Source organism: Aotus nancymaae, unplaced genomic scaffold, assembly GCF_030222135.1.
Source record: "Aotus nancymaae isolate 86718 unplaced genomic scaffold, 86718_ANA_hifiasm-v0.15.2.pri h1tg000058l, whole genome shotgun sequence".
In the NCBI taxonomy this organism is placed as follows: Eukaryota; Metazoa; Chordata; class Mammalia; order Primates; family Aotidae; genus Aotus; species Aotus nancymaae.
The window spans coordinates 55,714,543-55,742,480 of NW_026988472.1; the positions used below are offsets into that span (position 1 = coordinate 55,714,543).

General features: G+C 52.0%; 1 protein-coding gene across 1 annotated transcript; it reads left to right on the forward strand.

Annotated features, from left to right (window-relative positions):
* The first annotated feature begins 1,258 nt into the window (after positions 1 to 1,258).
* LOC135269930 (probable bifunctional dTTP/UTP pyrophosphatase/methyltransferase protein) lies at positions 1,259 to 27,830 on the forward strand. The gene is made up of 7 exons (XM_064364578.1): positions 1,259 to 1,373; positions 6,787 to 6,918; positions 13,100 to 13,147; positions 16,365 to 16,429; positions 18,740 to 18,862; positions 20,884 to 21,253; positions 24,924 to 27,830. Exons 1-7 carry the CDS (start codon positions 1,281 to 1,283, stop codon positions 25,284 to 25,286), a joined length of 1,194 nt encoding a protein of 397 aa, XP_064220648.1. The 5' UTR covers positions 1,259 to 1,280; the 3' UTR covers positions 25,287 to 27,830.
* The last annotated feature ends 108 nt before the right edge of the window (positions 27,831 to 27,938 follow it).

Sequence of the window (27,938 nt, forward strand, 5' to 3'; positions counted from 1 at the left end):
CTTCTCCCCGCCCCTCCCACCTGGCCGGAGGGGAACCCCTTCTCCACGCCCCTCCCACCTGGCCAGAGGGGACCCCCTTCTCCACGCCCCTCCCACCTGGACCGAGGGGAACCCCTTCTCCACGCCCCTCCCACCTGGCCGGAGGGGAACCCCCTTCTCCACGCCCCTCCCACCTGGCCAGAGGGGACCCCCTTCTCCACGCCCCTCCCACCTGGCCCGAGGGGACCCCCTTCTCCACGCCCCTCCCACCTGGCCCGAGGGGAACCCCTTCTCCACGCCCCTCCCACTTGACCCGAGGGGACCCCCTTCTCCACGCCCCTCCCACCATGACCGCGGGGACCCCCCATCTCCACGCCCCTCCCACCTGGCCCGAGGGGACCCACTTCTCCACATTCTCAGACGTGCTGCCCACAACACCCCCATGTCAGAGCCCGGCCCCCCCGTGTGGATAACAAACCGCCAGCCCCACAGCTGCCCACTACCGAAGCCACCGGAACCCCAGCATTTCCATGCTCCACGTGGCGCCCGCAAGGAACCCCAAATATCCACGCCCGCCTTTCCTCCCAAGGGACCCCCGAGCCTGCGCGTCCAGCGGGAATGTCAGTCTCCGCTGGGAGGGCGGGGCGAGCGCCAGGGACGGGGACAGGGCCCGGGAGGCGGGGCTAGGGGCGGAGTTTCATCAGCGGCGGGGGTGGAGCCGGAGGGCGACGGGAGGGGTGTGCCCTGGGTGTGGCCTAGAGGCGAGGTCATGGGGGCGTGGCTTGGCCGAGATTTCGCGGGAGGTCTATGGAGGAGTGGCTTGGGCGTGACCTCGCAAGAGGTCGATGGAGGCGAGGTCTGGGCGTGGCCTCGCGGGAGGTCGACGGCGGCGTGGCTTGGGACCCCCATGTCCACGTCCCTCCCACCATGCCCACGGGGATCCCCTTCTCCACGTCCCTCCCACCTGGTCCCAGGGGACCCCCTTCTCCACGCCCCTCCCACCATGCCCACGGGGATCCCCTTCTCCACGTCCCTCCCACCTGGTCCCAGGGGACCCCCTTCTCCACGCCCCTCCCACCTGACCTCGCGGGAGGTCGATGGCGGCGTGGCTTGGGCGTGACGTCGCGAGAGGTCAATGGAGCCGTGGCTTGGGCGTGACCTCGCGGGAGGTCGATGGAGGCGTGGTCTGGGCGTGGCCTCGCGGAGGCGGAACTCCGGCCGCGGTATTTCCGGAGCCGCGGTCCTCACGCCGCCGGGTCCGGGCTGAGGACTGCGGCGTCCCGGCTCCCGGCGTGGACGCCATGGTGCTGTGCCCGGTTATCTGGAAGCTGCTGCACAAACGCGTGGTGCTGGCCAGCGCGTCTCCACGACGCCAGGAGATCCTCAGCAATGCGGTGCGGCCTGGGCCTGGGCGGGGCGGGGGACCGGGGACGGAGGGGCCGAACCAGCAGGGCCCAGCGCCTCAGGACCCCTAGGGATGGGGGAGGAGGAGAGTGACCCGGGACCCCTAGGGATGGGGGGGGGAGAGTGACCCGGGACCCCTAGGGATGGGGGAGGAGGAGAGTGACCCGGGACCCCTAGGGATGAGGGGAGAGAGTGACCCGGGGGGAGGGGAGTGACCCGAGACCCCTAGGGATGGGGAGGGGACTGACCCGGGACCCCTAGGGATGGGGGAGGGGAGAGTGACCCGGGACCCCTAGGGATGGGGGAGGGAGAGTGACCCGGGACCCCTAGGGATGGGGGAGTGGATTGACCCCGGGACGTCTAGGGATTGGGGAGGGAGAGAGATACCGGACCCCTAGGGGTAGGGGGTGAGGGTGACCTGGGACCCCTAGGGATGGGGCAGGGGAGTGACCTAGGACCCGTAGGGATGGGGGGAGCGGGCAGAGTGACCAGGACCCCTAGGGATGTGGCAGAGAAGAGTGACCTGGGACCCCGGACTCCTTGGATGGGGGAGTGGAGTGACCCAGGACTTCTAGGGATGCAGTGGGTCCTAGTGGCTAAAGGTTGGCTTTGCAGGTGGCCTGTGGGCAATGTTTCCTGGTACCCTGGAGGTGGGGATTTGATTGTGGGTGGCAGGCGCCTAGGCAGTGGGTGTCTGCTGCTTCTGGAAGCCTAATCACATGGAGGAGAGCACCGGAGGGGAGACTGATTTGTTCCTGGTGGCCCCGCTTATTTTGGAGGGCTTCCAGCCATCCCCTGTTGAAACATCTAGTTTTTCATTCATAGGGATCTAAGAAAGCACAGCTTAGGTTGCAGTGGTTTTCGGTTAGAAAAAAATGGCAAAAAGAAAAAGGAAAAAAACCTGAAAACGTTACTTTGAAGGCTTGTAGCCAGAAAAATTAGAATTGAATTCCAACTGGAGAAAATAATAAAACCGAAAACCAGGGCAAGACCCGAATCTAACGGCAGGTGTGACGATAGGTTTTGAAACATAATTTTGCGTTTTCCAGTTTTTCCAATTTTATTGAAAGAATAATTATGGTAAGACTGCTTTGCTTTATTTATTTATTTTTATTTTACTTTTTTTATTTATTTAGACACGGAGTTTCGCTCTTGTCACCCAGGCTGGAGTGCTCGTGGCATGATCTCAGCTCACTGCAACCTCCGCTCCCCCCGCCACCAGGTTCAAGTGATAAGTGATTCTCTGCCTCAGCCTCCCAAGTAGCTGGGATTACAGGTGCCTGCTACTGTACCCAGCTAAATTTTGTATTTTTAGTGGAGATGGAGTTTTAACATCTTGGCCAGGCTGGTCTTGAACTCCTAACCTCATGATCCACCTGCCTTGGCCTCCCAGAGTGCTGGGATTACAGGCGTGAGCCACCACCACACCCGGCCCCAGATAGGACCTTTTTAAAGCTGAGCCCACCATGGGTTTGCACCATTAAATACCTGTAAGTTGGGCAAATTCCTTTCCTCTTGAGGTTTCTAGATAATTTGGGGTTCCTGGCCTGTGAGAAAGTGACATTCTTAGCACAGATCAGGAACTGCGTAGGGTGACTATGTACACAGAAGATGAGGCCAGTTTCCGATGGTTTTATTGGCTCCATAAGTCAAGTTGGATTTTTTTTTTGAGATGGAGTCTTGCTCTGTTGCCCAGGCTGGAGTGCAGTGGCGTGATCTCGACTCACTGCAACCTCTGCCTCCCCGGTTCAAGCAATTCTTCCGCCTCAGCCTCCCACGTAGCTGGGACCACAGGCACCCGCCACCATGCATGGCTAATTTTTGTATTTTTAGTAGAGACGGGGTTTCACCATGTTTTCCAGGATGGTCTCGATCTCTTGACCCTGTGATCCGCCCGCCTCGGCCTCCCAAAGTGCTGGGATTACAGGCGGGTGTGGTGGCGCGCGCCTGTCATCCCCTGCTACTCTGGAGGCTGAGGCAGGAGAATCGCTTGAACCTGGGAGGCGGAGGTTGTAGTGAGCTGAGATTCTGCCATTGCAGTCTAGCCTGGTTGACAAAGCGAGACTCTGTCTCAAAAAAAAAAAAAAAAGAAGGATGTCACCAGGTGTGGTGGCTCACACCTGCAATCCCAGCACTTTGGGAGGCCAAGGCAGATTGATCACAGGGTCAGGAGTTTGAGTCCAGCTTGGACAACATGGTGAAACCCCGTCTTTACTAAAAATCTAAAAATATTAGCCAGACATGGTGGCGGGCACCAGTAATCCCAGCTACTCAGGAAGCTGAGGCAGGAGAATCGCTTGAACCTGGGAGGTAGAGGTTACCGTGAACCGAGATCGTGCCACTGCACTCCAGCCTGGGTGACGAGGGTGAAACTCCGTCTCAAAAACCAAAAAAAAAAAAAACGGAAGAAGGATGTCATGCGGAGTCCACGCTTTTGACATAGGGAGGGTAGAAGAAAGCCCAAATCCAGGGATCCTCTTGCCATTTGCCATGCCTGGTGATAAGCTTGTCAAGGTCCCTGAGAATTGGAAAGTTAAAGGTGCCATTTTCAGGCCATCAGCTGTCATTATGGCGTTTGCACTGGGGCCAGGCCATGTTGCAATAACAAATTAAACTTTGCCTTCGGCTCCCCTGGAAGCCAAGTCTGGCAAGGCTGTAGAGGACACAGCCTAGAGGGAAGGATATAAGAATGTGGGATTGTTTGGCACCGATTTGGGCTGGTAAGAGGCTGCCAGGAGGATCTGTTTTTCTAGGCGTCCCAGACAAAACACAGAGACCCAGAATCCTCTTTATAAAGAAGACGGTTGGCCAGGTACAGTGGCTCATGCCTGTAATCCCAACACTTTTTGAGAGGCTGACGGGGGTGGATCATGAGGTCAAAAGATCGAGACCAGCGTGACCAACATGGTGAAATCCCGCCTCTACTAAAAATAGGAAAATTTGTCGGGCATGGTGGTGGGTGCCTGTAATCCCAGCTACTCAAGAGGCTGAGCTGGGCGCAGTGGCTCACGCCTGTAATCCCAGCACTTTGGGAGGCCGAGGCGGGTGGATCACGAAACCCCATCAATACAAAAAATTAGCTGGACATGGTGGCGCGTGCCTGTAATCCCAGCTACTCAGGAGGCTGAGGCAGGAGAATCTCTTCAACCTGGGAGGTGGAGGTTGCAGTGAGCTGAGATCGCAGCACTGTACTCCAGCCTAGGTGACAGAGCAAGACTCTGTCTCCAAAAAATAAATAAATAAAACCAGACCTACAGTATGATGTTTATTCTTGAACAAAGATTGAGAGGGCTGACCACTCACAAACCCTCACTGAAAGAACAACTTAAAGAGGTCCTTCCATTAAAAGGAAATTGAACAAAAAGAACAAAGCAAGTGGGAGGCTGAGGCGGGTGGATCACAAGGTCATGAGATTGAGACCATCCTGGTCAACATGGTGAAACCCCGCCTCTACTAAATATACAAAAAATTAGCAGGGCACGGTGGTGCGTGCCTGTAATCCCAGCTACTCAGGAGGCTGAGGCAAGAGAATTGCCTGAACCCAGGAGGCGGAGGTTGCGGTAAGCCGAGATCACACCACTGCACTCCAGCCTGGCCACAGACAGAAACTCCATCACAAAAAGAAAAAAAAATTTAAAAGAGGATGGTCAAGCTGAGAAGAAACTGGGCGTCCCCAAGATTTCTTCTGCCTAAGTCTGCTGCTACCCACTGCTTCTGGGTTGCAAGAGAGCCTCTGTCCCCAACACCCGACCCAGGTTTTGACACCAAATGTAAGAGTTAAAGAAAGAGGAGGGAAACAAGAAAAGTGGCTCGACTGTCAACGACAGGTTTATTTTGGAGGATAAACTTGAGCGGGGCTTCCGGTAGAGTTAGGTCAGGAGCGTTCTGTCCTACAGACTCAGGGTGCTTAAGGGTTTAGGAACGGGGAGCTTATCGCAGGCTCGGAATGTTTCTGTGTGAGGGAAAGTTCATTGTGGGGTTGCCATGTCTCTGTTTGGAAGGCAGGTTATCTTAGGGTTGGCGTGTTTCTGGTCGGAGGGCGTTTATCCCAGAGCTGGAATGTTTCCGATCATGCTGACATTTAGGTGGTTTTTAATCAAGGGAACTTAAAATGGCAGTCTGTGTTAAAGATGGCACCGTGTGTCCAAGATGCTGCTGTGTGTCCAATATGGCAGCGTATGTCCATGATGGCACCGTGTGTCCAAGATGGAGGCGTGCATCCAAGATGGCAGCGTGTGTCCAAGATTTCGCTGTGTGTCCAACATGGCTGCGTGTGTCCAAGATGGTGGTGCGTGTCCAAAATGGTGGTGTGTGTCCAAGATGGTCCAGTGAGTCCAAGATGGTGTGTGTCCAAGATGGTGGCATGTGTCCAAGATGGCACTGTGTGTCCAAGATGGCGGTGTATATATCCAAGATGGTGCTGTGTGCAAAATGGTGCTGTGTTTCCAAGATAGCGCTGTCTGGCCAAGATGGAGGCGTGTGTCCAAGATGGCACTGTGTGTCCAAGATGGCGGTGTGTATATACAAGATGGTGCTGTGTGTGCAAAATGGTGCTGTGTGTCCAAGATGGTACTACCTGGCCAAGATGGTGGCATGTGTCCACGATGGTGCTGTGTGTCCAACTTGGAGGCATGTATCCAAGATGGAGGCCTGTGTGTCCAACATGGCAGCATGTGTCCACCATGGTTGCATGTGTCCAAGATGGTGGCGTGTGTCCAAGATGGGGCTGTGTGTCCAACATGGCTGCGTGTGTCCAAGATGGAGGCGTGTGTCCAACATGGCTGCATGTATCCAAGATGGGGCTGTGTGTCCAACATAGCCATGCTCCTGCTAGGTCAGAGGCGAGATGCGGAGTTCCCTGGGTCCTGGCAGGGCATGGCAGCCAGGTCCACCCCCACTGGGGGCAGTGACCACCATCATCCCTGACCCCACAGCCTCTGCGGGGGTCACTGCCCCCAGGCCAGGTCTCCCCACAGACGGTGTTGTCTGTTCCTGCGTACTGGGGATGGACCTAGCGCCGGCCTTCACTCCCCTCCTGCAGCCACCATCACTGGAATGTTTCTGGAATTTTCTATGCACGGGATGGTCTTACTTGTCTGTCCCAAACCTCCGGGCTCCAGGAACTCTCTGACAAGCCTGGCTCGTGGGTTCAGGGCCCAAGTCAGCATTCCCTGCCGGCCTCTCTGTTCCTGGCTTTTTCCTTTGCCAGCCTTTTCCCTGGAGAGCCAGAAAGACCCCTTGTCAGTCCCTAAAGGCCCCTGGCCCGACCCCGAAAACCCCCCAGCCACACTTAGGGAAAGCTCAGCAGATGGATGAGGTCACGCATCCTGCTAATCTTGCACATTCTGTTCCGTCTTCTTGGGGTCTTCCGTCAACCCTCCTGACCCCTTTCTTCTGTTGCAGGGTCTGCGGTTTGAGGTGGTCCCCTCCAGGTTCAAAGAGAAGCTGGACAAAGCCTCCTTCACCACGCCGTACGGGTACGCCATGGAGACCGCCAAGCAGAAGGCTCTGGAAGTGGCCCACCGCATGCACCAGGCAAGGGGGCCCTGCCCTTCCACCCTCATGACAGTTCCCTTGCTAGGCCGGGCGCGGTGGCTCAGGCCTGTAATCCCAGCACTTTGGGAGGCCGAGGCAGGTGCATCACGAGGTCAGAGTTCAAGACCAGCCTGGCCAAGATGGTGAAGCCCCGTCTCCACTACAAATACAAAAATTAGCCAGGTGTGGTGGTGCGTGCCTGTAGTCCCAGCACTTTGGGTGGCTGACGGGGGTGGATGACAAGGTCAGGAGTTCAAGACCAGCCTAGCCAAAATGGTGAAACCCTGTCTCTACTAAAAATACAAAATTTAGCCAGGAATGATAGCGGGCACACCTGTGATCTGAGCTACTCAGGAGGCTGAGGCAGGAGAATTGCTTGAACCTGGGAGGCGAATATTGCAGAGAGCAGAGATCATGCCTCTGCACTCTAGCCTGGGCGACAGACCGAGACTCTGTCTCAATAAAAAAAAAAAAAAAGTAAGTTCCTTTGCTATAACAAGGGAATTTGCAGGTGTTAAATATACATGATACAAATAAATGTCATTTACAAGATGCAATTGGTGCCACAGCCTAGCTGTTAGTACATTATGATGTCATGTGCTATTACGAGTGACGTAATAGTATCATTTAGGATATAGAATTAACGGAGCTTCTCTATTGCTATGTGTTATAATAATCTCTTCAATTGATGGAGTAGCATAATTTATCATATAGAATTAATGTAGCTTATCTATGACTATATGTTATAATATTCTCTTGCCATTGATATAAAATAGCATCATTTATGATACAGAATTAATGGAGCTTATCTATTGTTACGTGTTATAATATTCTCTTGCAATTGACATAATAGTATCTTTTTTTTTTTTTGAGGGGGAGTCTCACTGTGTTGCCCAGGGTGGAGTGCAATGGCACAATCTCAGCTGACTGCAACCTCTGCCTCCTGGGTTCAAGCCATTCTCTTGCCTCAGCCTCCCGAGTAGCTGGGATTACAGGTACGTGTCACCACAGCTGGCTAATTTTTGTGTTTTTAGCAGAGACGGGGTTTCACCATGTTGGCCAGGTTGGTCTCGAACTCCTGACCTCGTGATCTGCCCGCCTCGGCCTCCCAAAGTGCTGGGATTACAGGCCTGAGCCACTGTGCCCAGCAGTATTATTTATGTTATAGAATTAATGGAGCTTATGTATGACTGTGTTATAATATTCTCTTGTAACTGATATGATAGCATCATTTATAGTATAGAATTTCTGGACCCTATCTATGACTACGTGTTATAACATTCACTTGCGCCGAGTGCCGTGGCTCACACCTGTAATCTCAGCACTTTGGGAGACTGGGGTGGGCAGATCACCCGAGGTCGGGAGTTCAAGACCAGCCTGGCCAACATGGTGAAACCCCATCTCTGCTAAAAACACAAAAATTAGCCAGGTGCGGTGACACGCACCTGTAATCCCAGCTACTCGGGAGGCTGAGGCAGGAGAATTGCCTGAACCCGGGAGACAGAAATTGTAGTGAGTCACAGTCATGCCACTGCACTCCAGCCTGGGTGACAGAGTGAGAATCCACCTCCAAAGACTAAAAAAAAGGATATTCTCTTACAATTAATATAATAGTATCATTTATGATATACAATTAATGTAGCTTATCTATTATTATGTATTATAATATTCTTTTGCAATTAATACAGTGTCATTCATGATATATAATTAATGTACCATGTTTATTACTATGTGTTGTAATAGTCTATCACAATTAATATAATAGTATTATGCCTGTCCCACTGTGTAATATATGATTGCAATTAATGTAACATCATTTATAATATAGAATTATGGGCTGGACGTGGTGGCTCACGCCTGTAATCTCAGCACTTTGGGAGGCCAAGGCAGGTGGATCACAAGGTCAGGAGTTCAAGACCAGCCTGGCCAACATGGTGAAACCCCATCTCTACTACAAATAGAAAAATCAGCTGGGTGAGGTGGTGGGCACCTGTAGTCCCAGATACTTAGAAGGCTGAAGCAGGAGAATGGCTTGAACCTGGGAGGTGGAGGTTGCAGTGAGCTTAGATCGTGCCACTGCACTCCAGCCTGGGTGACACAATAAGACTGTCTCAAAATAAATATATTTTGCAGGTGTTAAATATATGAGATACATATATAATCTAATATATATACTATAAATATATAAATATATATTTTTTGAGGCAGAATATATAGAATATATATACATATAATATGTAGTTTATCTGTTACTGTATCTTACAATGCAATATACAATTATAATTAATGTACTCTCATTTAGGAGTTAAGATTCATGTAGCTTATCTGTTACTATGTTGGGAATATAATACTGCAATTAATACAGTAATATCAGTTAGAATATAGAATTAACGTGTCTATTACTGTGTTGTGCTACACTGCAGTCAGTATAGTATCACTAGTGTAGGGAGTTAATGTCCGTTACTGTGTGATACTGTGTAATATGCTGTGACAGTTAATATAATAGTATCATAACATAGAGGTATGTCATTTATCTGTTACTCTATGCTGTTATGTAATAAACTGTTACTTCAGTGGAGATGGGGCTTCTCCATGTTGGGCAGGGTGACCTCCAACTCCTGACCTCAGGCGATCCGCCCGCCTCGGCCTCCCAGAGTGCTGGGGTGACAGGCAGGAGGACTGCGCCCGGCTGTAATACACTATTATAATTAATACACGACTGTCATTTAGGATATAGAATCAATGTAGCTTATCGATTACCATATGTTATGTAATATATGACTGCAATTATTATAATATCAGTTACAGGACGGGTGCGGTGGCTCACGCCTGTAATCCCAGCACTTTGGGAGGCTGAGGCGGGTGGATCACGAGGTCAGGAGTTCGAGACCAGCCTGGCCAACATGGTGAATCCCCGTCTCTACTAAAGATACAAAAAGTTAGCCAGGTGTGGTGGTGCGTGTCTGTAATTCCCGCTACTCGGGAGACAGGCACAAGAATACCTTGAACCCTGAGGCAGAGATTGCAGTGAGCCGAAATTGAGCCATTGCACTCCAGCCTGGATTCCGTCTAAAAAATTAAAAAAATAATAATAATCATATCAGTTACAATATATCATATTAACATAGCTATTACTGTGTGTTCTAACACACTGTGACAGTGAAGCTTTTAATATCATTTAGGGTATAGAATTAGTGTAGCTTTTGGATTACTGTATGTTATGTAACAGACAACTGCAATATATAAAATTGCCACAGCTGTCCCGATGTGTCATAACACACTGTTACAGTGAACCTCACGGTGTCACTGAGGGCAGGGAGTTAATGTAGCTTAGCCGTGGCTGTGGGTTACCATACAATACACCATTGCAGAAAATATAAGAAATACAGGTCGGGCACGGTGGCTCACACCTGTCATCCCAGCAGTTTGGGAGGCCGAGGCGGGCGGATCACCAGGTCAGGAGTTTGTGACCAGACTGACCAACATGGTGAAACCCCGTCTCTACTAAAAATACAAAAATTAGCCAGATGTGGTGGTGCACACCTGTAATCCCAGCTACTCAGGAGGCTGAGGCATGAGAATTGCTTGAACCCGGGAGGCGGAGGTTGCAGTGAGCTGAGATCGCGCCACTGCACTCCAGCCTGGGCTCCATCTCAAAGAAAAAATTAAAAAACAAGAAGAACAAAAATATCAGTTACATTATGTAATATTAACTTAGTTAATATAATTAACATCGTAACACACTGTTACAGTGAACCTAAGAGTATCATTTAGGATATAGAATTAATGTAGCTTATCGATTATTATATGTTACATAATATACTACTAATATACTATCGGTTATAATATATAAAATTACCATAGCAGGCTGGGCACAGTGGCTCATGCCTGTCATCCCAGCACTTTGGGAGGCTGAGGTGGGTGCATCACAGAAGTTCAAGACCAGCCTGGCCAACATGGTCAAACTCCGTCTCTACTAAAAATACAAAATTAGCCGGACGTGGTGGCTCATGCCTGTAATCCCAGCTACTCGGGAGGCTGAGGCAGGAGAGTCACTTGAACCCGGGAGGTGGAGGTTGCAGGGAGCCGAGATCCTGCCACTGCACTCCAGCCTGGGGAGCACAGTGAGACTCCATCTCAAAAAAAAAGAGAAAGAAATGCATCGGAGGCCATGCTGTGGCGAGCACTGCTGTGAACACAAGAATATTGATTGTGGGTTTTGGCAGTGCAGAGCTTAGGGAAACCAGGGCTCAGGCAGCTAAGGTCACGGTGACATGCAGATATCCCGTGAGCACACGCAGCTCTGACGCTGAATTGTCAACCTGGATTTCTTTCATTCTCCTAAGTACCTTTTTCTTTTTCTTTCTTTTGTTTTTTCCAGTCTCGCTCTGTCGCCCAGGCTGGAGTGCAGTGGCACCATTCGGCTCACTGCAACCTGCACCTTCTGGGTTCAAGAGGCTCTTGTGCCTCAGCCTCCCGAGTAGCTGAGATTACAGGTGCCTGACTAGTTGTTAGTAGGTTTAGTAGAGACAGGCTTTCATCATGTTGGCAGGTTGGTCTGGAACGCCTGACCTCAGGTGATCCGCCTACCTCGGCCTCCAGAAGTGCTGGGATTGCAGGGGTGAGCCACCGCGCCTGAAATTACATTGAGCCGGTCATAAAGTTTTTGGCCTTGTCTGGGCGCGGTGGCTCAGGTCTGTCATCCCAGAGCTTTGGGAGGCCGAGGCGGTTGGATCACTTCAGGTCAGGAGTTCAGACCAGCCTGACCAATATGACGAAACCCCATCTCTACTAAATATACAAAAATTTGCTGGGCGAGGTGGTGGGCACCTGCAGTTCCAGCTACTTGGGAGCTTGAGGCAGGAGAATGGCCCAAACCTGGGAGGCGGAGGTCGCAGTGAGCCGATCCCGCCGCCGCACTCCAGCCTCGGGGACAAGACCGAGACTGTCTCAAAACAAAAACAAAACTACAACAAAAATAACCTTTTGGCCTTAATGCGGGGCACCTCAGGGAGGTGTGGGGCCCCCAGATCAACGCCAGGTGGAACCTTACCTGCCCCCCGAAAGAAACAAAGCTTATAGAACACGTCCTGTGTTTCCCGTGGTGCCTGTGAGATTCTCCGCGACTCTCTCAACCCTGATCACACAGCCCCTGCGGGCTCCAGCCTCACCCACGTTCCAGCCCCTGCCAGGGCACCCCTGGGGGACCTGCTCGTGTCCTTGCTCTTGGTCCTGAGGCCTCCCAGCCTCGCCTTCCGAGGTCAGCCTGGCTTTGACCCTGTGCTGCTGTTTCGCAGCCATACTGTCGGGTAAACCTCTCTGCGAGACCTGTGATGAGTCACTACGAAATCGGGGTCTGCCAGGTGGCTCATGCCTGTAATCATCCCAGGACTTTGGGAGGCTGAAGCGGGCAGATCACGAGGTCAAGAGATCGAGACCAGCCTGGCCAACATGGTGAAAGCCTGTCTCTACTAAAAATACAAAAAATTAGCCGGGCATGGTGGCGTACACCTGTGATCCCAGCTACTCAGGAGGCTGAGGCAGGAGAATCGCTTGAAACCAGAAGGCTGAGGCTGCAGTGAGCCAAAGTCAGGCTGCTGCACTCTAGTGTGGTGACAGAGCAAGACTCTGTCTCAAACAAACAAACAAAAAATTAGCCGGGCGTAGTGGCGTACACCTGTGATCCCAGCTACTCCAGAGGCTGAGGCAGGAGAATCGCCTGAACCCAGGAGGCGGATGTTGTAGTGAGCCAAGATCACGCCACTGCACTCCAGCCTGGGTGACAGAGTGAGACTCTGTCCCAAATAGATATCTACATAGATAGAAGTCTCAGTTTCTTGCAGAAAGACCTGCAGATCAATAACTAAATAAATAAATCAAAATCTGGCTTCCTTGCAGAAAGACCTGGGGATAGAGAGATAAATAAATGAATCAAAGTCTGGTTTTCTTGCAGAAAGACCTGGCGATGGATAAATAAATAGATAAATAAATGAAAGTCTCGCGTTCTTGCAGAAAGACCTGGGGATAGATAAATAAATAGATAAATAAATTGAACTCTCAGTTTCTTGCAGAAAGACTTGCGGATAAATAAATAGATAAATAAATCGAAGTCTGACTTTCTTACAGGAAGACCTTCGGATACACAGATAAATAAATAAATTGAAGTCTGGCTTTCTTGCAGAAAGACCTGCGAGCCCCGGACGTGGTCATCGGAGCGGACACGATCGTGGTGAGTGCGTTCAGGGTCTCTCTTTTCTAACGTTCCATTTGCTGTTCACGTGCCCGGGGATTCGCCCTGTTCTGGGTCCCTGTGAAGACAGCAGGTCCTTTGAGGAACGCCGGCAATGCCTCCTGGTGATGAGCCACTCCCAGGCTAAACCTGGGAGGCAGAGGGAAGGGGTGGACTCAGTTCCAGAAACTACCATAACGAAGTACCACCAATAAGAGGCCTGAAGGCACAGGAAGGGCCAGGAACGGCGGCCCACGCCTGTAATCCCAGCACTTTGGGAGGCTGAGGTGGGCGGATCACTGAGGTCAGGAGATCGAGACCAGCCTGGCAAACATGGTGAAACCCTGGGTCTACTAAAAATACACAAATTAGCCAGGCATGGTGGCACCTGCCTGCAATCCCAGCTACTTGGGAGGCTGAGGCAGGAGAATCGCTTGAACCTGGGAGGTGGAGGTCGCAGTGTGCCGAGATCTCACTTTTGCACTCCAGCCTGGGCAACAAGAGACAAACCCGATGTCAAAAAAAAAAAAAAGCCACAGGAAGGTCCACACTTCCGGAGGCCAAAAGGCACAAATCAAGTTGTCTGTGGGGTGGGTTCCTTCCAGAGGTTCTGACGGAGAAGCTGGCTTGGTCTCTGTCCATACCCAGGTGGCTGCTGGCAGGCCTTGGCGTCGCTTGGGTCACGGCCCCATGCTTCCTATCTGTGCCAACTTCTCTGCCTGTCCTTCTCCCCTCTGGGTGTCTGTGTCCAAATTTCCCTCTGCTTTTTTTTTTTGAGACAGAGTCTCAGTCCGTTGCCCAGACTGGAGCGTAGTGGCGTGATCTCGGCTCACTGCAGCTTCCGGGCCCTAGAGATTCTCCTGCCTCCCGAGTACCTGGGATTACAGGTGCGCGGCACCACGATGGGCTGATTTTTGTATTTTTAGTAGAGACGGGGTTTCACCGTGTTAGTGAGGATGCTCTTGATCTTCTGACCTCCGTGATCCACCTGCCTCGGCCTCCCAAAGTGCAGGGATTCCGCACCTGGCCGAATGTATGCATTGTTTACTTCTGAAATGTACCAACTGACGTTTTCAGACTGAAACTGTGTAAAGCAAATCCTTGGGTAAGGCAGTGCTACTGTAAGGGAAAAGAAGGTCACTAGGGTGGACCCTGATCCTGCAGGACTGGGGTCCTTGTAAGAAGAGGAGGTGAGGACACAGACACGCAGAGAGACGACCGTGTGAGGACACAGGGAGAAGACGGCGTCTCGCAGCCCCAGAGACAGGCCTCAGGAGGAGCCAGCCCTGCCCACACCTGGATCTCAGACCTCCAGCCTCCAGGACTGCGGGAGAATCAACGTCTGTAGTTTCAGACACCCGGGTTGTAGGACTTTGTCACGGCGGTCTGAGCAGATGGCTGCATCTTCTCTTAAGTATGTACCTGAAAGGATTCAAAACCGGTGTTCAGGCCGGGCGCGGTGGCTTACGCCTGTCATCCCAGCACTTTGGGAGGCCGAGGTGGGCAGATCACAAGGTCACAAGTTCGAGACCAGCCTGACCAAAATAGTGAAACCCTGTCTCTACTAAAAATACAAAAAAAAAAAAAAAAAAATGGGGCATGATAATAATCCCACCTGTCATCCCAGCTACTTAGGAGGCTGAGGCAGAAGAATCTCTTGAACCAGGAGGCGGAGGTTGCAGTGCGCTGACAGAGCAACAAAGCAAGACACTGTCTCCAAAAACAAACAGGTGTTCACCCAAAAACTTACACATCAACGTTCACAGCAGCACCATTCACAACAGCTAAAAGGTCCAAACAGCCCAAGTGTCCGTGAGTGGGTAAAAGTATGTCCCGGACCATCCACACACGGTGGAAGACTATGCAGCCGGGCGCGGTGGCTCACGCCTGTCATCCATCCCAGCACTGTGGGAGGCCGACGCGGGCAGCTCACCTGAGGTCAGGTGTTCGAGACCAGTGTGGCCAACATGGTGAAACCCCATCTCTACTAAAAATAGAAAAACTTAGCTGGGCGTGCTGGCACGTACCTGTAATCCCGGCTACTTCGGAGGCTGAGGCATGAGAACCGCTTGAACACGGGATGCTGAGGTTGCAGGGAGCCGAGATCCTGCCACAGCACTCCAGGCTGGGCAACAGAGCGAGAGTCCATCTCAAAAAAAAGGAAAGGGGAGGGTAGGGAAGGGAAGGGAAGGGGAGGGAAGGGGAGGGAAGGGAAGGGGAGAGGGAAGGGAAGGGAAGGGGAGGGAAGGGAGGGGAAGGGAAGGGGAGGGAAGGGAGGGGAAGGAAAGGGGAGGGGACGGGAGGGAAGGGAGGGGAAGGAAAGGGGAGGGGACGGGAGGGAAGAGAGGGGAAGGAAAGGGGAGGGAAGGGAGGGGAAGGAAAGGGGAGGGCAGGGAAGGGAAGGGGAGGAAAGGGAAGGGGAGGGAAGGGGAGGGAAGGGAAGTAGCTCTAAAAAGGCTGCAGCGTAGGAGAGCAAAGGAAGAAGGAAGGGAAAGGAAAGGGGAGGGGAGGAGGCAGGAGGGGGGGCACTAAAAAGGCTGCCACGTAGGAACTTTGAGGACATCAAAGAGGACCGTACATTACAGGATTCCATTTCTTTCTTTGTTATATTTATTTATTTTTCTGAGATGGAGTCTCACTGTGTCTCCCAGGCTGGAGTGCAGTGGTGCGATCTCGGCTCACTGCAACCTCCACCTCCTGGGTTCAAGCGATTCTCCTGCCTAGGCCTCCCGAGTAGCTGGAATTACAGGTGCCCACCAGCACCCCCGGCTAATTTTTGTAGTTTTTAGTAGAGATGGGGTTTCACCATGTTGGCCAGGCTGGTCTCGAACTCCTGACCTCGTGATTCACCTGCCTCAGCCTCGCAAAGCGCTGGGATGACACGTGTGAGCCACCGTGGCCGGCTGTAGGATTCAGTCTCTCTGCAGTGTCCCCAACAGGGAAACGCACACTGAAGGAAAGAGAATTGGTGGTTACCAGGGGCCAGGTGAGGGCTGGGGTGGACAGCTTCGTGGGCACAGGGTCCCCTTTCGGAGTGATGAGAACATTCTGGAACCAGGCAGGATGTGGTAAGTGCAGTTAGTTGTTTAAAATGGTGACTCTCAGGCTGTGTCAGTTTCATTTCTGAAAACCAACTGACTCCTGTGAATGGTTCAGTGGGGTTAGCGCAGACCTGACTCACGCGGCGGGAACCAACTCCCTCCCCTTCCTCTCGCAGGCCATGGGACGGCTGATTCTGGAGAAGCCAGTGGACAAGCAGGACGCCTACAGGATGCTGTCACAGTAAGCGCCGTACTGGCCGCGGGGCAGTCTCAGGTTCCCAGCCGCAGAATAGCTGTCTGTGCCGTGTGAGCTGTGCTGTCTGAGCTGTGCCGTGTGATCTGCGCTGTGTGATCTGCTGTGTGATGTGTGCTGTGTGATCTGTGCTGTGTGATCTGCTGTATGATCTGTGTGATCTGTGCTGTGTGATCTGCTGTATGATCTGTGTGATCTGTGCTGTGTGATCTGTGCCATGTGGTCTGTGCTGTGTGATCTGTATGATCTGTGTGATCTGTGCTGTATGATCTGTGTGGTCTGTGCCATGTGTGAGCTGTGCCGTGTGTGAGCTGTGCCGTGTGTGAGCTGTGCCGTGTGGTCTGTGCCGTGTGTGAGCTGTGCCGTGTGTGAGCTGTGCCGTGTGGTCTGTGCCGTGTGGTCTGTGCCGTGTGGTCTGTGCCGTGTGTGGTCTGTGCCGTGTGTGAGCTGTGCCGTGTGGTCTGTGCCGTGTGAGCTGCGCCGTGTGTGAGCTGCGCCGTGTGAGCTGTGCCGTGTGTGAGCTGTGCCGTGTGTGAGCTGTGCCGTGTGAGCTGTGCCGTGTGTGAGCTGTGCCGTGTGTGAGCTGTGCCGTGTGAGAGCTGTGCCGTGTGTGACTGTGCCGTGTGTAGCTGTGCCGTGTGAGCTGTGCCGTGTGTGAGCTGTCCCGTGTGAGCTGTGCCGTGTGTGGCTGTGCCGTGTGTGGCTGTGTCGTGTGTGAACTGTGCCGTGTGAGCTGTGCCGTGTGAGAGCTGTGCCGTGTGTGAGAGCTGTGCCGTGTGTGAGAGCTGTGCCGTGTGTGAGCTGTGCCGTGTGAGCTGTACCGTGTGTGAGCTGTGCCGTGTGAGCTGTGCCATGTGAGAGCTGTGCCGTGTGAGAGCTGTGCCGTGTGTGAGCTGTGCCGTGTGTGAGCTGTGCCGTGTGTGCTGTGCCGTGTGTGAGCTGTGCCGTGTGTGAGCTGTGCCGTATGTGCTGTGCCGCGTGTGAGCTGTGCCGTGTGGTCTGTGCCGTGTGTGAGCTGTGCCGTGTGTGCTGTGCCGTGTGTGAGCTGTGCCGTGTGTGGTCTGTGCCGTGTGTGAGCTGTGCCGTGTGTGAGCTGTGCCGTGTGTGTGCTGTGCCGTGTGGTCTGTGCCGTGTGTGGTCTGTGCCGTGTGTGCGCTGTGCCGTGTGTGCTATGCCGTGTGAGCTGTGCCGTGTGTGCGCTGTGCCGTGTGAGCTGTGCCGTGTGTGGTCTGTGCCGTGTGTGAGCTGTGCCGTGTGTGTGCTGTACCGTGTGGTCTGTGCCGTGTGTGAGCTGTGCCGTGTGTGAGCTGTGCCGTGTGTGTGCTGTGCCGTGTGGTCTGTGCCGTGTGTGAGCTGTGCCGTGTGTGCACTGTGCCGTGTGTGCTGTGCCGTGTGTGACTGTGCCGTGTGGTCTGTGCCGTGTGTGAGCTGTGCCGTGTGTGAGCTGTGCCGTGTGTGTGCTGTACCGTGTGGTCTGTGCCGTGTGTGAGCTGTGCCGTGTGTGAGCTGTGCCGTGTGTGTGCTGTACCGTGTGAGAGCTGTGCCGTGTGTGCACTGTGCCGTGTATGCTGTGCCGTGTGAGCTGTGCCGTGTGTGAGCTGTGCCGTGTGGTCTGTGCCGTGTGTGAGCTGTGCCGTGTGTGAGCTGTGCAGTGTGTGAGCTGTGCCATGTGTGAGCTGCCGTGTGTGCACTGTGCCATGTGTGCTGTGCCGTGTGGTCTGTTCTGTGTGATCTGTGCTCTCTGAGCTGTGCAGTGAGGCAGTCCCTGTCCCTCCACGCTCTTCGTTGTCTGGGATTCTCAGCCCTGATCCCAGAGTGTGTGGTGTGTCCTGCACCTGCGCCCACAGCCTGTCCTCCACTCCTTTCCCAGGACATGGAAAACACCCTGGGACGGCAGGCCCAGCTGAGAGCTGCCCGGCGTGGGGCTCCTCTCAGGTCCGCTGCGCGTGGGGTCTGTGACCCCTTCCCCGGCCTGTCCGTAAAGGTTTGCTGTTGGGAGATGCTGAGTGTGTGATAAAATAGATTGTTTTGCTACTTGAGAATGCGCCAAGCTGTTTTCCGCTTGCGGGTGGGGGCGGCCAGGTTTTCCTTGCCATCATTCCTCCTACCATTCAGTGTATGTTTTCACACTCCCAGCGTTTGTCAGTAGTTTCCCTGGTGACACCACGGCGGGCCGATCGGGGAGAAGAGGTTGGGGCTGGGGCCGGGACGGAGGCCACCTCGCTGCCTCTCTGGTTTTGGGAAACCCGTTCTGTGCCTGCCACGTTTCACAGCGAGGGCACCGCTTCCGTCTCACAGGTTGAGTGGCAGAGAACACAGCGTGTTCACAGGTGTGGCGATCGTCCAGTGCTCCAGCCGAGGTAACCGCGGCCCGGGGATCGGGGTGTCCACGCACACCGGGACACTGGAGGGACCCTGGCCTTGAGGGAGGAGGGCGGCTGTCCACCCCCACCCCCAGAGGGACGTAAGCTAATGGCGTGCCTGCGAAAGTTGTTTGCTGATTTGGAAGAGTGCAGAGGAAAGGAAAATGTGCCATTTGTCTTATAAAGACGCAGAAGAGGCCGGGCGTGCGTGGTGGCTCACGCCTGTAGTCCCAGCACATGGTGAAAACCCGTCTCCACTAAAAATACAAAAATTGGGCCGGGCGCGGTGGCACGTGCCTGTAATCCCAGTTACTCAGGAGGCTGAGGCAGGAGAATTGCCTGAACCCAGGAGGCGGAGGTTGCGGTGAGCCGAGATCGCGCCATTGCACTCCAGCCTGGGTAACAAGAGCGAAACTCCGTCTCAAAAAAACAAACAAACAAACAAAAATACAAAAATTAGCCGGCGTGTTGGTGGGCGCCTGTAATCCCAGCTGCTTGGCAGGCTGAGGCAGGAGAGTCGTTTGAACCCAGGAGGCGGAGGCTGCAGTGAGTCGAGATCACGCCACTGCACTCCAGCCTGGGCAACAAGAACAAGACTCTATCTCAAAACCAGAAAGAAAAGACCTAGAAGTGGAAGGAACATCTCTACAGAATCGAGTTTCTCCACCAGGAGAGGGCTTTGCAGGATGAATTCCAAGCACGTGGTGTAAAATACTGTGATTGCTCCAGGGCCTGGCGTGTCCTGTGACGCCACAGCAGAGTCCTGTCGGCATGCGGCGTCTTATGACCACAGAGGGACCCTTCTCTCCGTCTCATGATCCGAGGTTTAAGCTTAATGCCGCTCAGCTGTTTCTCAGCTCAAAAGGGAGGGATACAAACAAACACCCCTCCCAGCCTGCTCCCCATCATGGGACTCATGGCATAACTCCTGTCAGTGTTTGAGTATTTGGTTTTGGGAGGGGGAAGGCGGGGACAGAGTCTCACTCTTTTTACCCAGGCTGGAGCGCAATGGTGTGATCTCGGCTCAGTGCAGCCTTCACCTCCCGGGTTCAGTCAAGAGATCGAGACCATCCTGGTCAACATGGTGAAACCCCGTCTCTACTAATACAAAAAATTGGCTGGGCGTGGTGGCGCATGCCTGTAATCCCAGCTACTCAGGAGGCTGAGGCAGGAGAATTGCTTGAACCCAGGAGGCGGAGGTTGCGGTGAGCCGAGATCGCGCCATTGCACTCCAGCCTGGGTAACGAGCGAAACTCCGTCTCAAAAAAAAAGAGAGAGAAAAGATCCTCGGCCCAGCACTGAACTGTCCTTAATATGAAGCCACCCACAGAAGATGCGTCTGGTTCTTTTGCAACCTCTGGCCTCACTGCCCAAAGTGGAGGGCAGCCCTGGCCATGGGTTTTTTGTTTTTTTGTTTTTGAGGCGGAATCCTGTGCTTGTTTCTGAAGCTGGAGTGCAGTGATGCGATCTTGGCTCAATCAACCCCTGCCTCCCAGGTTCAAGCGACTCTCCTGCCTCAGCCTCCTGAATATCTGGGACCACAGGCACCCACCACCATGCGTGGCTAATTTTTGCATTTTTAGTAGAGATAGGGTTTCTCCATGTTGGCCAGGCTGGTCTTGAACTCACGACGTCAAGTGTTCCTCCCGCTTCGGCCTCTCACAGTGCTGGGATGACAGGCTTCAGCCACTGCGTCCGGCCTTACAGATTTTTCTTCTTTTTTGGAGGAGTCTCGCTCTGTCGCCCAGGCTGGAGTGCAGTGGTGCAGTCTCAGCTAACTGCAACCTCCACCTCGTGGGATCAAGCGATTGTCCTGCCTCTGCCTCTGGAGTAGCTGGGACCACAGGCATGAGCCACCACGCCCAGCTAATCTTTGTGTTTTTAGTAGAGATGGGGTTTCTCCATGTTGGCCAGGCTGGTCTCGAACTCACGACCTCAGGTGTCCCTCCGGCATCAGCCTTCACAGTGCTGGGATGACAGGCGTGAGCCACCGCCCCCGGCCCTGGTGGCTGTGGCATATCTAAGCAGGGGAGACATTTCTCCCAGTCATCACCTCTTTTGTTCCCCTGCCCCCGCCAGGGACAAGGCAGGTGGCTACGGCATCCAGGCTCTCGGCGGGATGCTGGTAGAGTCGGTGCACGGGGACTTCCTCAACGTCGTCGGCTTCCCGCTGAACCACTTCTGCAGGCAGCTCATGCAGCTGTACAACCAGGCCCGGCCGGAGGACCTGCAGCGCCTCAAGCACGACTCCATCCCGGCCGTGGACACCTTCGAAGACCTCAGCGATATGGACGAGGGCGGCCCGGAGCCCGCTCGGAGGGACGCGGGCAGCCGCCCAGACGAGGCCAGAGAGGCCACAGCGGACGCTGAGGGGAACGGGACCCCCGAGACCCTGCCCCCGTTCCCCACACGCCTCCTGGAACTCATCAATGGCTTCAAAGCATCGAAGGTACCTGTGTGTGCCTCCTCGGGCCACTGTCCCAAATGAGCACACACAGGGCTTAAATCCACAGGAGTCTTGTCACAGTCCTGGAGGGTGGCAGTCTGAGGTGAAGGTGTCTCAGGGGCACGCTTTCTCTGCAGGCTCTAGGGGAGGATGCTTCCTGCCTCCCCCAGCTCCTGGTGCCTCCAGCATCCCTGGGCTTGTGGCCCCATCACTGCAGCCTCTGCCTGCGCCTGCACGTGGCCTTCTCGTCTGGGTCTGGGTCTTCTCTTCTGTCTCTTAGAAGGTCACCTGTCACTACATTTAGGGTCCACACTTCTCCACGATCATCTTTCTTAACTCAATCTGCAAAGACCCTTTTTTTTTTTTTTTTCTAAGATGGGGTTTCACCATGTTGGCCAGGCTGGTCTTGAACTCCTGACCTCATGTAATACACCCACCTCAGCCTCCCAAAGTGCTAGGATTACAGGCGTGAGCCACCGTGCCCGGCCAAGACCCCTCTTTTAAACAAGGGTTCTGTGTTAAAATTCACAGATTCTGGGGATCAGGATGTGGACCAGTCTTTCAGGAGGACCGGTCCGCTCAACTATACATGTATCCCTTTTATTTTCAAATAAGATCCTGGCAACGCGCAGTGGCTCACAACTGTCATCCCGGCCCTTTGGGAGGCCGACGTGCCCAGATCAGAAGGTCAAGAGATGGAGACCAGCCTGACCAACATAGTGAAACCCTGTCTCTGCTAAAAATACAAAAATTAGCTGGGCATGGTGCATGCCTGTAATCCCAGCTACTAGGGAGGCTGAGGCAGGAGAATCGCTTGAACCTGGGAGGTGGAGGTTGCAGTGAGCCGAGATTGTACCACTGCACTCCAGCCTGGGCCACAGAGAGAGGCTCTGTTAAAAAAAAAATCCCATTCCCCGGTAGTGGGGGTTAGGGTGGGGTTGCATCTTTGGTGGAGTAGCTGGCAAGCATGGACCATGCTGGGTGTGTGCCAGGCTGGCACGGGGTCCAGGGTGCTTTTGAAGCCAGGCAGGACTCACATGACCCCCGCATGGGACATGTGAGAATTCCCCAACGGGCCTTCCTCCGGCGGGGTGAGCCAGGCTGCCATGCCTGTGACGTGTGGGCCTTCACCTGTCCGGAAGTCCCACTGGCCAGGCGGGAGCTGGACCTGGAGGGTACAGTGGGCCGGGGTTAGTGCCATAATCTCCTGCGATATTGTGACCCCAGGGCAGCCATCCCGCCGATGTGGGCAGCCGGTCACTGAGACGTCCGTGGGGCACCGTGGCCAGACGGGTAGCGAACCAGGCAGAGCCCCTCCACGTGGACGCTCTCCGCCTTCTCTGCCCAGAGCTCGGTGGGCAGCAGCTTCCCGCCAGTGTGGGCAGCCGGTCACTGAGATGTCCGTGGGGCACCGTGGCCAGACGGGTAGCGAACCAGGCAGATCCCCTCCACATGGACGGTCTCCGCCTTCTCTGCCCAGAGCACGGTGGGCAGCGGCTTCCCACCGGGTCCTGCACCCTGCAGGCAGCAGAGCTCCAACTCCTCCTCTTCCCCGAGAGGGCCCGTCTTTCTTTCTTTTTTTATTTCACAAAAACGGTCACCCAGGCTGGAGTGTAGTGGCTCCATCTCAGCTCAGCACAACCTCCACCTCCCGGCTTCAGGCAATTCTTCTGCCTCAGCCTCCCAAGTAGCCGAGACTACAGCCGCCCACCACCACGGCCGGATAACTTTTTGTATTTTTATTAGAGGTGCGGTTTCACCATGTGGTCAGGCTGGTCTCGAACTCCTGACCTCAGGTGATCCACCTGCCTCAGACTCCTAAAGTGCTGGGGATGCAGGTGTGAGCCACCTCGCCTGGCCTGAGGCCCCATCTTTGAACTGTTCTGCAGGTCTGGGCTTCTGGGGGCCCCTCACGGCGGCAGAGCAGATGGAGAAGGGACGGAGCCCTCCCAGGGCCAGCGGTCCCTCATAGGGCATCCTCCGGGAAGCAGACGTGGGGATGCCGAGGGCAGGCAGGCACAGGCTGTGGGAGGCAGGGAGCCCGGCTGATGGCCACCTGCCGTCACTCACAAGCGGCAGAGAGAACGTGCAGTGATAATGGAATGACGGTGTCTCTAACTTACCGGGTGCCGACTATTAAGTCAATACTGGCTGGCTGATAAATGAATTAATCCTTACAATTGTATTATTAAATTATATATTTAAATTACTAAATTAGAAATCCTTAGTTAATAAGAATTAATAAATTATAATTATAATTTAAAATATAATTTAGTTATAATTTATAATTATATAATTGTATGATTATAATCACATAATTATATAAATATAACAAATTATATAACAAATTCTATAAATATGTTAGTTACAAATTATATAACTTATGTAAGTTATATAATTATATAACTTGTATAATTTATGCAAGTTATATAATTTACATGATTTATATAATTTATTAATTATATAAATAAGATATAATTCACATAATTTATATAATTCATTATAATTACATAAATATACAATTATATAACTAATATAATTATGAATATTTATATAATTTATAAATATGCAATTATGTAACTTATGTAATTATTTAACTAATATATTTATATTAGTATATATGTTAAATATATAATTATGTAATTAATTATATATTTATATATAATTATATAATGTATAATTAAGGTAAAGTGAGGTCATGTGGGTGGACCAAATCCAATAGGACTGCGGTCCTTGTAAGAAGAGAGATATAAATTACATCATTTATAATTATATATTATAATTTATAAGCCACTGGGAGGTTTATAAACAGTAGACGTTTATTCTCCCACAGTCCTGGAGGCTGGAGGTCTGAGATCCAGTGTGGGTGGGGCTGGCTCCTCCTGAGGCCTCTCTCCTGGGCTTGGAGACGCCGTCTTCTCCCCGTGTCCTCACAGGGTCGTCCCTCTGTGCGTGTCTGTGTCGTCACCTCCTCTTCCTGTAAGCACCCCAGAGTCCCATTGGATCAGGTCCACCCAGATGACCTCATTTTACCTTAATCATCTCTTTAAAACCATGTTTAAAGTCTGGGCATGGTGGATCACACCTGTAATCCCAGCACTTTGGGAGGGCAAGGTGGGCGGATCACCTGAGGTCGGGAGCTCGGGACCATCCTGGCCAACATGGTGAAAACCCGTCTCCGCTAAAAACACAAAAATTAGCCACGTGTGGTGGTGTGCGCCTATAGTCCCAGCTGCTCAGGAGGCTGAGGCAGGAGAATCGCTTGAACCTGGGAGGCAGAGGTTGCAGTGAGCTGAGATTGTGCCATTGCACTCCAGCCTGGGCAACAGCGAGATTCCGTCTCAAAAAATAAAAAAAAATAGAGTGACATCCTGGGGTACCAGGGGGATTAGGGGTTCGACGTACGGGTTTTGGACTCAGCCCGTGTCTGCAGCATGTTGATTTTCCTCCCGGGGGCTGCTCTTCCTACATGACATTGGTTGACGTGCTTTCACGGCTCGCGGTACCTGGGAATTGATCCTGTAATCCCGATGCTCTCTCTCAGAGAAAGCTCAGTGGCCACGGGAAAGTTTCGACACCGTTGGCCTCTGCGATGTCGTGGAGGGTCTGTGGGAGGAACAAGGGCTTGGCAGGTGAGTCACCGCATCCCCCCGCACCTGTTTTTAACGCGCAGGCCCTGTTCACCGCGTGCAAGCTGAAGGTGTTTGATCTGTTAAAAGACCAAGCTCCCCAGAAGGCCGCGGACATTGCCAGCAAAGCGGACGCCTCTGTGTGCGGCATGGAGAGGCTTCTGGACGTCTGCGCAGCGCTGGGGCTCCTGGACAAGTCACACCAAGGTAATGAGACTCTGACTTCGGGTTTTTCCCTGAGCGTCTTGGCAGGTGGAAGTAAGTCACTGAGGGACGGTGACCTGGAGCCCAGGCAGCGCGAGGAAGGGGAGCCAGACCTTGTGCTTCCCACGATGCCTGCAACTCCACGCGCCAAAGTTCCAAGCACTGATCCTTCTACCAATAAGGAGCGAAGGCCCGGGGTGTGACGCACTTAGCACTTACCCGGAAGTGGGGAGTAGCGGTTACCCTTGTCTACCGTTTCTGTTACAAGTAAACTGGAACGTTGAAGGTGGAGCTATAGACGGTGGAGCTATAGATAAGCCCTAAAAGAAACCTGCCTCCTAAGGCAGTAGCCATTTCGCTGTGGATCGTTAAGTGACTTCGTGGTGGATCGTCGGTGACTTCGTGGTGGATCGTCGGTGTATCGGCAGCAAGTGCCACACTTCCGGACTTCTTCCGCCAACTTAGTAAGATTAATTTGCTGGTCATTCGTAATAGTTCTTGAGAGTTATATATTTATATTGTGCTTTTTATATGTGGCTATATGAAATGTAGTAGTATAATTAAAACACACCATCTGTACCATACTGCCATATATCTTGACCCTCGCCTATTCAGTAAGATAAATGCACACTCAATTCTATATAATTGATGACAGTTTGTACTCATGTCAGCAGAGGGGAACTGACATAGAAATGTTACTTTCTCATAGTCATTGAGCCTACAAGCCTTCTAGAGTTTATTTTCTGGCAGTGAACAGCTATTGGAAGTCATGTTGCCTCATCTGAATTTTACTGTGCAGTGTAGTTGTGCATTTAATATAATGATATTTAAAATTTTGGCATAGGTCCTCTTTCCCAGGTATTCCTTCCCAGAAAAAAAAAAAAAAAAGATTTGGTTTCTATTTACGAATAAGGAGGACAGAAATTGTCTAGGGCCAGGTTAGTCAGGTGACAAAATGAAAGTAGACCCTTCTAGATCCTTCTCGGTCCCATGCTTGCTCCCTTGCTGGCATGCACCAGCTCTGTCCCTTAGCCACACAGTGTGCTACAGTGCCACAAGTAACGCTTCGAGGGCAGCCATTTTAAATTGGCAGCACTGGCTTCTGTACATTCTTACTGCCACTTTGTGACTTTTTTTTTATTAAAATTAAAAACCTTTTGAAGTTAGAAATATATAGAAATGTCTTCAAATGTACAGATGGGTTTCTGATAAAGATCAACAGCCTTCTCTCCCATGTATCTCTCTCCCCTTCCACCCCCTTCATATTTGTTTTTAATTCTTCTGGCTATTTCTCTATCTCCATATACTATCTTTTTCTTTTCTTTTCGCTCTCTTTTTTTTTGTTTTATGAGTCGGAGTTTCGCTCTTGTTACCCAGGCTGGAGTGCAATGGCACGATCTCGGCTCACCGCAACCTCTGCCTCCTGGGTTCAGGCAATTCTCCTGCCTCAGCCTCCTGAGTAGCTGGGATTACAGGCACACGTCACCATGCCCAGCTAATTTTTTGTATTTTTAGTAGAGACGGGGTTTCACCATGTTGACCAGGATGGTCTCGATCTCTTGACCTCGTGATCCACCCGCCTCGGCCTCCTAAAGTGCTGGGATTACAGGCGTGAGCCACCGCGCCCGGCCCCTATTTTTTTTTTTGACAGAGTCTTGCTCTTCTCATCCAGGCTAAAGTGCAATGGCACGATCTTGGCTCACTCCAACCTATGCCTCCCAAGTTCAAGTGATTCTCCTGCCTCGGCTTCCTGAGTAGTTGGAATTACAGGCGCCTGCCACCATGCCCAGCTAATTTTTATATTTTTAGTAGAGACGGGGTTTTGACATGTTGGCCAGGCTGATCTCGAACTCCTGACCTCATGATCTGCCCACCTGGCCTCCCAAAGTGCTGGGATTACAGGTATGAGTCTGGCCTCCATATACTGTCTGGACCATTATTTAAATTTTTATCTTAGGAGATCCTCTATTGTCTTTGCTGTAATAGTTCATGTACCCCACCCTCATCTTTCCTCTCGTCTCTTCTGCCAAAATTTATGTCACTACTAAGTTCTCTATTCGTTGCTTCTGCAACTTCAGCCACTGTACTTCAACTTCCGTCTCTTGTTGGGTCAAGACTACATGTTTACAAAGACATTTATTTTGCAATTCTCTCCTTCCCTTCACTTCTACCCCTTTCACATTCTGCCCTCTGCACTTTGCTTTTACATTTCATGGTTGTCAAGAGCACTCTTTCTTTTTTTATGATCCTCTTATTTTGTTGGAGTAAATCATTAAGTAAACTCCTATGAAACGCTGTTTCTGAATTGACTTTTTGAAAATATATTTATTTAGAACTCACATTTGATTGATAGAATTCTAAGTTCAAACCCATAGTCCTATGGTTATTTTCCTTCCTGTTTTCTTTCTTATCTTTGTGGATCTTTTCTTACTCAGATATTGAGTCTACTGGACCAATCCTCTGTAATATTTATATTTCTTACATGTGTCTTTTTGATATTTTTCATTTATTTTCTGGGAATACATTTCCAAGACTGTGAGACTCATACTTCACTGGACACCTTTTTGTATGCCACAGTGGACTCCCCACCACCTCCATTCCCTGGGTCTTTCTAGGTCCCATTTTTTCCTCTTAAGCTTCTCATTCATAACTGTGACTCCAACCATGACGATAGTAGACAACAAAGTGTTTGTTTCTAATCCTCATATTTGTTCCCTAACAAATAAATAATATTCCTTTTCCTTTCCTCTCTGTTGTCCTCCTTAATTTCTCATGAAAATGCGCCTTCTCCTTCTCTTGGAATGTCATTATGCAACATAAGGGACAATTAAATTCTTCCTTATAATTGTCAAAAT